Source organism: Dermacentor andersoni, chromosome 2 (genome assembly GCF_023375885.2).
Source record: "Dermacentor andersoni chromosome 2, qqDerAnde1_hic_scaffold, whole genome shotgun sequence".
In the NCBI taxonomy this organism is placed as follows: Eukaryota; Metazoa; Arthropoda; class Arachnida; order Ixodida; family Ixodidae; genus Dermacentor; species Dermacentor andersoni.
Genome location: NC_092815.1, coordinates 130,320,935 through 130,330,868, shown reverse-complemented (window position 1 = coordinate 130,330,868; position 9,934 = coordinate 130,320,935). Strand labels below are relative to the sequence as shown.

The window sequence follows — 9,934 nt, the reverse complement described above, 5'->3', positions numbered from 1 at the left end:
CGGAAACAGTCTCAGCGCGCCCCGGCCACCCCAGCGCCACCTATTCAGCTCAAACAAGATGGACGCGCTCACTGGTTCATGTTGTTTTGTGCGTCAATAACCTAACCTTGTCAAGCTTGTGTAAATGGTGAGGTCGAGCCAAAAACCATCGACTCAGGGCCGTTGCGCTTGTTAGAAGCATCTAGGGGTCAACCAGTCCATCTGATCATTGGGCCAGAGTCACCGAGTCAGCACGTCGTGCCTTCTAGCCAAGATGAACGAACTTGCCAAGCTCGAGTATTTGTCTCTCGTGTCAAAAATCTGTACGGAACTAGACAACCATTTAGGAATCAACGATAAGGACATGGGTGAGTGACTGCGGTGCACCTGCCAAATTTGTGTGCTTATGCCCATCGTAATAAGAGCAGAGTTTCTTTTTGCTCGCGATCGCTTTCCTCAGTGCAGTGAACGATCCTAAAATTCAGGGCCGTTATTTTCGTGCAGCCGAGTTCATCATCGACCTGGCAGACAAGAACAACACGTTCGAGTCGTTCAAGAAGGCTCTGCAAGAAAATGAAGCGGAGTTTTCAGTGAGTGCTCACTTTCTGAATACAGCTGTTTACATCGTTTTCTAAGTGCGCCGTCTGCTTCGGAAGCGGTGTGTGAAGTACTTTTTGTAGACTGAATTATTGTGACGTGACACATTGCAAATGTCTGTCACACACCGAAGAACGACTAAATGATGTAGCCGCTATGACTGCATGTTGCCTCAGTCATTTCCAGTGGCTTTCTATAGGCTACCTTCAATAACCAGACGGCGCAGCTATCGTCTCAGCCGTCAGCGCCACTGTGTCAGTTCCGCGAAACACCGAGGCGTCCACTGCTACAGAGGCATGCTTTGGAGCACTTGTTTGAAGCGTTGGTTTTAAAGCAATTGAAAACATCGAGGCCCATTTTGGACGATGGACGCTTGAGAAAGGACGTCAAATTTACGACTACAACCATGTATATCGTGTCAAAGAAGTAAACAGCACGGACATTGCAGCGAAGTGCTTAAATTAAATTTGGGGTTTGAGGTGCCAGAACCATGATCTGATTATGAGGCACGCCGTAGTGGGGGACTCCGTAATAATTTGGACCGCCTGGGGTTCTTTATCGTGCGCCTAAATATATGCTTTTATAGTGTGCCTAAATAGAGAATGTTTTCGCATTTTGCCCCTCTGAAATGCGGCTGCCATGGCCAGGATTTGATCCTGCAACCCAACACCATTGCCCCTAAGCAACCACCGCAGGTCGTGAAGTGTTTGTCACAACGAAGCAAATATGCTTACGACATCGAACTCAAAGTAATATAACAAATCATTATTTTATGCCACTTAAGTGATTAAATACGGCCATAGACATTTTTCAACTGTCATTTGTCACCTCATTACTTGGAGCATGCCTTGCACCCCACAATTGTAGAGGTTGTTGCGAATTGGCTGGTGAGTGCTTCTTTCTCCGTTGACAGTGCCTCGAGCATATCGTGGTATTGTCGTTCGGGCTCGAATGTGAGAGGTCATCACCGCTGAAACATAATAGAGAGCAATCAGCTGAGACTAAAGAACGTGAAGACTGAACAAATGTTCGATAGTGTACGCTAGAGAAATGCTCATTTCCAAATACTCAACGTGTGCAGCCGTGCACTCCAACCTTAGTTTTGTTATTCTAAGTGCAAGAAAATATCAGCATGAATGCGCCTGGTTCCAGCAGTCGCGCCTTGACCTTGGCACAGAAAGAAGCTGCATGTTGTCTTATTAATGCACAACAAAAAGCACAGTGTGTACAAAGCTACAGCACGGAGTGCTTACGAAGCTAGATTTGACATGTAACATCCACTGCGCATTTGTTTTGGAGCAAGACCAGCTAAAAAACTATCTAAACCAATTTACAACAGTGGGAGTCAGGTCATATGCTTTTATGCAGTTCTCGCTTTATTGTGTTTTTATAGATGCTGCTGCTGCTGTTTTCTTTTCGTCTTCTTTTTGCATTTACGTCTTAGTTTGTTTAACAGAAATTTGCAACAGCGGCACGAACCGCAACGATCCACTTCGGCTGCCGGGTTGCTTCCCATGGTTTTAAAGGGAAGCGGTGCAATTTGATGTTGACATCCCCTTCGCAGTTGTGACATTCCTTAACGCAGCAGTATGTGTGCTTGTTCTTTTTGTTCACACTTCTCACGGAGGAGCTGCCGAGAGGCCCCAGTGAATCCATTGCAAAACTGGAAAAGGAGGCTTTCAGGCGGGCCTGAATGTAGTACAGACAATGGTGAAATGACGGTGAGGGCCTACTTATGGGTGCTCACCGCCGCTGCTAGGTGGCGCGACAGTACAGCCAAACTTCATTGCAGGGTGCCTATTCATGCGAGTAGAGGGAACAATTTGTTTTTACACATTATTGCATTAGGACGAGAACAAACAGTGCTTGTGAGAGAACGACAGACAGTTGTTTATTGTGCTCTCACCGTCCCGCCTTAAGCGACATTTGTTTCCATCCTAATGATGTAACAGCCAGCCCAGTTTAGCACACTTCTACGTTATTGCGTGTGTGTAGGCGGTCACATGCAGTATGCTTGGTTTGCGGTAGTGAGCAGAATTATATAAGTGGAGTTGTATTTTTCTTGTAAACAGTCAAATGGCTGGTCATAGCTTGTAAGTGCGTGGTGTAGCTGTCTTGACTTAAAGAGTTGTAAATTAGCTTGCTGTGCGGAATGTTGCGCTGTTTTAGTTGTTGCTGCTTCTGCTGCTGTTACTAGGTCCTATGGCATCAAGTCCTCAAGCTGAATTCTGAAGACTAGCAATGAAAGAGCAAAAAGACAGGGTAGATCAATGTATTGGTATGTAACTTGACACAGAACGAAAGACAAAACTCATGATATCGCAAGCAACTCCAAAGAGCTAAATCATCTGGTGTTGCTCCCATTTACATGCCACAGCAGACTTGAACCTGGGCCTTGCCAAGCTTCAGACATGCACTTGTATTCCACTCTGTTCAGGTAGCTGGCCACTATTGTGATAATGGCCCCCACAGCACTTTAGCCCTTGTAGGGGTTCTTGCTTATGCTTGGACCTTATTCTTGGTCGATCAGTCTGAGCAATACTTGCACATCATCTGAGATGCATTGCAGTTCCTCACTCCAATAGTAAACGAGAAGAAAGGGGGTTAATCCAAGGGCCCGATTTTTATTAGTCATATAAGAAGCCAGCAAACACTGACACTAAGGACAACATAGGGGAAATTACTTGTGTTAATAAATGAAAAGAAATAATAAATTAATCGAAATGAAAGTGGATGAAAAAGCAACTTGCCGCAGGTGGGGAACGATCCCACGACCTTCGCATTACGCGTGCGATGCTCTACCAATTGAGCTACTGCAGCGCCATTTCTCCATCCACTTTCCTGGATATTTGTTTCCTTGTAGAACCCTGGGAGTGTTAGCCAGCGCCACCACTCACAAACCTTGGCAGCGGATGTGGAATCTCCTTTATGCTGCAGGCGTCATGAGAATGTGATCTTTCTTTTTTTGTGTGAAGGCAACCCGTCAATAAATCCACACATGCTACCTGAAAGCATCAATGTGGCTGGATTCGAGACCCTTGTTATGTAATAAATGAAATAAATGAGAAGAAAGGGGGTTAACCGAGGGGCCAGATTTTTATTATTCGTACCATAAGAAGCCAACAAACACTGACACCAAGGACTACATAGGGGAAATTACTTGTGCTTAATAAATGAAATAAAGAAACAATAAATTAATGGAAATGAAAGTGGATGAAAAAAACAACTTGCAGCAGGTGGGGAACGATGCCACGTTGCCTTGACGCCTGCGGCAGAAAGGTTGTTCCACATCCGCTGCCAAGGTGTGTGAGTAACTGGTTTGTGAGCTGGCTAACACTCCCGGGGTTCCACTAGGAAACATAAACACCCAAGAAAGTGGATGGGGAAATGGCGCCACGGTAGCTCAATTGGTAGACCATCGCACACGTAATGCGAAGGTTGTGGAATCATTCCCCACCCGCGGCAAGTTGTCTTTTTCATCCACTTCTTATGATATGACTAATAAAAATCGGGCTCCTCGATTAACCACTTTTCTTCTCGTTTATTACATAATGAGGGCCTTGAATTTGGCAACATTGATGCCTTCAAGTAGCATCTGTGGGTTTATTGACCGGTTGCCTTCACCCAAAGAAAGATCACATTCTCGTGACACCTGCGGCAAAAAGGATGTTCCACATCTGCCGCCAAGGTTTGTGAGTGGTGGCGCTGGCTAACACTACCAGGGTTCCACTAGGAAACATAATTATCCAAGAAAGTGGATGGGGAAACGGCGCCGCGGCAGCTCAATTGGCAGAGCATTGCACGCGTAATGCGAAGGTTGTGGGATCGTTCCCCACCTGCGGCAAGTTGCTTTTTCATCCACTTTCATTTCGATTAATTTATTGTTTCTTTATTTCATTTATTAACACAAGTAATTTACCCTATGTTGTCCTTGGTGTCAGTGATATCACTCCAATAGTAGGAACTCATTGACATAGCACCATTTTAGCTGTGCACACTGTCCTTGTAATCAACTTCACAGTGTGAAGCTCATGCTGACATATATGTGGGAACTCTATTTCTTCATGTCTGCTTCAACTGGCACGTCCAATCAGTGTACTAAGTGTGATGTCATCTAAAGTAGCTAATCAAGAATATGGTCCTGCTACTTTCATAACACCAAGCACCTTGTAGTTGAGCAGCAACAAGGCCTAAAGAGGAAGGTGGACACAAGTCAGGAACAAAGTGGTGGAGTATTTGCCATAAAGAAGTGGCTCAAATAATTGTTTCCTTTCTTTCTGTCAATTGATTTTTATGTAAGGCATTGAAAGCTGGAGTGATCTTTATTATGTGCCCTGCTGTTAAAAAAATATTTGAAGAGCTCGTGTACATTTTATGTCATTATCTGCAAGGATGCTCTATATGACAGAGACTGTGAGCAAGGTACATGTAAAGGTGTGTTCCAAGGCATTTGCATTTTCAAGATAACGTACTTCCGTATTATTGTGTTTCTTATCCACAGGTCATGTCTTTTAGTGCATCCCTGCATAGTAAGAAGTATTGTCAGGATTGGGGGCTCAATCCCATCTCTTGTAATCAGTTGTCAAGATTGGAGTCGGGCATGAATTAGAAGGTAGCTGGCCCATACCGTCGTCCAACTTATCCACGCTGAGGACGTTGTTGAAGGGAAGGACTGCTTCTTATCGAGAATGAGGAATATGGGTTTATTTACAGTATCTACATCAGGATGTTACAGTTCATCAGTCTAGCATGACTGCGAGAGAAAGTGCACTGAGCAGCCGCACAACAGCAGTTTATAACCACTCGGTCCTCCTTCGATCCCAAGGTGAGGGAAACGTTCGACCAGGAGACGAGCCGCCTTTTTGCGGATAACACACACACCCGCACAGGTTCACGGTCCCCCCAATGGCAGAGGGCCTTCGCAGAACTCGGAGCTGACCCCCTCAGCGCGGCTGCCGTGGTGTCCATTGTCTTGCTTCTTGAACGGCGCGTGGGAAGGGGTCTCCGTAGACGTTCCCGCGGCAACTCCCCCGCTCATAGCAGATCAGATCCGTGGTGACGGGTTCAGGCACAAAGCCTGCTTCGTCAAACTCGGCTCCAGCGACGGAGAGTCGAGGACGCGCGTATTGTTCCCCACACACAGTCGACTTAGTGACGCCGTGGCTAGAGGTTTGCGGTGGCGTTCCAAGAAAAGTTTGCCGCCGCTGTCGCAACTGGCTGGCAAAACTTGCACGTTGCCACCTCGGCAGGCCATTCCTAACAGCTAAAACTTGCATGTCAGCGAGCCGTTCTTAACAGTATCAGCTCACCTGGGAAGCAACACTCGCATAGTCTTAATAAGCCATGGGGAGTGGCACCTGACCACAACAGAAAGGTCTAAATGCCATGTCACTGTCTCAGTTATTGGGGATAGTGGCAGTGGAAATAACGCTGATTTTGATGGCCTATGTTATTTGCATGGCCTATTATGCTGTACATAGTCATTACATCATATTATCCAGTGCTGCTGCCAGTGCATTTGTGTTTTTTTTTTTTTTTTTAATAGGATTCGTTCATAGCGAACCTCCTACGAATCATCCAGCACATGAGGCCTAAAAAGGCGGCGACCACATCTAAAGACGGTTTTGAGGAAAAGCCGAAGACAGAATTGGACATGAAACGTGAACGATTTCCATTTTTAGCTCTCCCAAATGACCCCAATGTTCGGGTAAGTTCAGCTCTCTTTAATGTAGCTCTGTGAAGTGCCTACCAAGATATGTGTTGCATTAAATTTTGCCTCTTTCAGAAATTGCTTGATGAAGATGTCAAAGTGGCATCAGATGCGTTTGCACAGCTTGAGGCATTGGCTCCCACTGCCAGGTATGCTTGTCATATAATACCGAATTCTTAACACGCCACATTAGTTGTGTGTTGTGAGAGGCCTTCAATATTTCTTTCACTGGTCACAGAGCTTTAGCTAAAGCTCAGTATCATACTGCTCTTCATTGAGGTACCGGTAGTGCTCATTGATGGGGATTCATCAAGCCAGTTATAACACAATTTTGCAAGATAACCATCTTTGTTGTATAACTTGTCCCATTTTTTCGAATAAAAAGAATGATGTTTGTTGGTTCTATGTATGAGTCTGCTAAAGTCGTGAACTGTAAAAAAAAAAAAAAAAATCTGGGATTTTGCGGGGCAAAGCCACAATATGATTATGAGATACGCCTGTCATCAATTGTATGTGCAACTCTTGATGTTGCATTGAGCTATAAACTGCAGGTAAGAATTGGCCAGCTCCAGGAGAGTTAGTTCAATTGGCATAAAGAATAGGCACATTTGTGAAAATCATGCAGTGGATGTTCTGAATAGTGCTCATTGGGAACATCCATGGTCAATGTGTTTTTAGCCGTTTTGGATTTTAAGGGATTGTGCTGTTCGAGTTCATTGGCTAAATGTGTCATTTGTTGTGCTGTCTTCTACAACCCTGTACATATTGGGGGAACCTTACTGAGCTGTGTGGTAACTTGGCCACAAGTTTGCCTCCCCATCCTGATAGCAAGCAGGGTATTGAATTAAAAAAAAAAAAAGCGGCGGTACAGCGCAGGTTCAGTGTGCTTTGATTTCATTTCGGTTAGGAGAAATAAAATTTTATACTGGTTCACGAACTGTTTTGCAACACTGAACCAATTCACAAACCAGTTCGGCATGGTAAATTTTATTTAGCCCTATGGTGGCCACACATTGCACAGGGCTATTGACTTGTCCACTTTGTGCATGTGAGGGCTTTGTCGGGAAGTGGAAGGAATGGGCACAGTAGAAATTTATAGGGTTGTTTTAACAGTGAAATTTTCTAATCGAATTGAATGCCAATATTCGAGAAAAACGACCATGGAGTATCAAATAGAATATCGAATACTCACACAAAAAGAAAAGTGAGATGAAAAGTTTCAAGAAAGCCCGGTCAGTAATGTTTGTTTTGCTTTAAGTAAGTGCTACATGACTGGTGGTGAGCAAACTGTGGTGTAGGGTCTGTGGAGTTGGAGAGCACTTAACATTATATTACGCTAGCATGTACCTATCGGCCAAAATTTGCTCTTTATTACACAAATTACAGCTCTAAGCTTCTAGTCTGTTACAAAGAAAGAAGCTAGCAATTGACATCTAGCTCAGTTTTCTGGTTTCATTAAAGATAAAAACAGGTGAGGACATTGATGTTTAGTAACAATAAACAGACTGTTTGTGCTAAATACCGTGATGTTCTTCCTTACTCAACTGCACATAGTGCTGAGCCTTAAGCTGACTAAGTGTGGACCCCTCCCCCAAAACAGGTCTAAATCACGCACATTGTGCCCCAAGAAACATTTGAAAAGAGCGTTGTAACCTGCTTGGAGGCACCAAATGTACAGTGAACCACGGCACACAACAAAAGCAGATTTCTCGTGCCATTAAGCGCCATTGTTACCACGCACTGACATGGTAAAGGCATTCGTATTAACGACCGCAGTGATATTGTTACAGGAAGCCTTAGTGACGAACTCACTCATTTTCATATTTTGCTTTCTTGAGAACATTATCATTTTTGCTCATCGTGAATCCCGACATGCAATTTATGGTTTATCTACTAATAGTAACAAGCTGACCTATAACGGCCGAATCGGGAGCTTCAACAGAAACAGCGATTCAGTAGAGCCCCAGAAACAAAGTTTCAGCCTTGGGACAGAACTGGCATGGCGAAGTTGAGAAGGGCAACCGACTCTACCTAGGTCTATATCCCCATTCTCACACACAAAACTCGTGAATCTGCCAGTGAGATGCGCCGACTGAAGAAGTAAATCTCTTGAAGAATCGTTTATCTATTAAATGCCCATATATACTATTGAGCATCCTATGTGCTTGAACCATTTCGCGTCCAGCAGTTAAACATTATTATTATATTTTTGGTTCAGGCTCAGGTCAGGTTCAGGCACATTCGAAGGACAATATTGGTTAAGGTTTCGTTCCAGCTAAAATTATTGTTTGGGTTCGGTTCAACACCCTATTAGCGACTTTCTTTTAAGGGACACTTCGCTAATTAGTGTCCTACATTAGTGGTATGTTTAGCTAATATGAAGCTTTCATGACCAGAAAAAAGAAAAAAAGGTATCAAATGACTATGGTGTTATTAAAAAAATAGGATTGTTGAATTTTTCTCATGTTGCACACGTTTCAGGAAAAGTGATGCTGACAGTGAAAAATGCAGCAGAGATGCTAAGCGAACCAGTGAAAAACCAAGCAGGTAAGCCAGTCTCAACTGTTGTAGGCTTATTACGACACACTTGTAGTTATGGCAACTCTGGGTGTCTCAAGCTTCTTGTCAATTCAAACAATTATCAAACTTTGATTGGTGCAATGTTTTGTATGTTTATTTGAATCAGTTCTGTACAAATCACATTTTGATGTATTTCACACTTTGTGCCTTTGTCTGCATAGTACTTCTCTGGTCAAAAAGTGGTTGACGAAACCGTGAGTGGACAGACTCTTAAAAAGAGCAAAATGTATCTAGTTTAGCTGGTTTAGACAATGCACACAGATTTCTGTTTCTTAATTGCAGCCAGCTTCAGCTTGTACAGTCTCCAAACGTAGCGATAGGCAACATCGTGTCAACGTCTGCAAGGCAACACGCAAGCAGAGTGGTTGTAGTGCATCGGGCTGTCGGTATCTGGTCTGTGCCAGGATCTACGCATTTGCTGCCGTTGCTTCATGCCGGAGCATTACTACCACAATAGGAAGTTCTAGCATGTCCGATATTATGGTAAGTGCAGATGGACGACATTTTGCCATATGGGCAGAGCCGCAAACATGAGCAGCCTGCAGGGTGCAGTAACCTGGTGGCACAGAGCTCAACGAGACAAACACGGAGCTAGTATAGCAGTAACCAAGCGTATTCTATTTTGCTGCTGGTGTAAATTTTTGGCAGCATAGTAATCGTGAACATATTGTCTTTTTAATTAATTAAAATGTTTTACACTTGGTTACAGCAATATTAGCTCTGTGTTTGGCTGGTTAAGCTCTGCGCCACCAGGTCGCTGCACTCCGCAGGCTGCTCAGGCCGCTTACATTTACGCTAAAGCCCCTTCATCACAGTGGTGGTAGTATGGAGGGGCTTTAGTTTGCGCCTCTACCCATTAGTCAAAACGCCCAGCTCGCCTGCATTTACCGGAATGCCAGACATGCTCGGTGCTGCGACAGAACGCTCACAACACATGCTGCCTGGATAGCTCTCGCTAGGGACCTACGGCCTAGCGGCTAGCAGAGAGGTCGGAGAGGCTTCACGTGCTGGCTCCAAAGCACCAGAAGTAGACATCACGACATCACATCAGGACGCAGAGCCATTGAA

At 44.4% G+C, this 9,934-nt stretch overlaps 1 protein-coding gene and 1 non-coding gene across 2 annotated transcripts in view; one reads left to right on the top strand and one right to left on the bottom strand.

The window, feature by feature from the left end:
* Positions 1-53: 53 nt before the first annotated feature.
* pea (ATP-dependent RNA helicase pea) overlaps positions 54-9,934 on the top strand; it is a 68,444-nt gene continuing 58,563 nt past the window's right edge. Inside the window, exons 1-5 of the mRNA XM_050187589.3 lie at positions 54-347; positions 484-569; positions 6,122-6,283; positions 6,362-6,435; positions 8,768-8,833. Coding sequence (XP_050043546.2) covers positions 254-347; positions 484-569; positions 6,122-6,283; positions 6,362-6,435; positions 8,768-8,833 — 482 coding nt within the window. The 5' untranslated portion in view covers positions 54-253. The remainder of the gene's footprint in view (positions 348-483; positions 570-6,121; positions 6,284-6,361; positions 6,436-8,767; positions 8,834-9,934) is intronic.
* On the bottom strand, positions 3,324-3,396 carry TRNAT-CGU (transfer RNA threonine (anticodon CGU)). Its single transcript has one exon. It is a non-coding gene; the product is annotated as a tRNA-Thr (tRNA).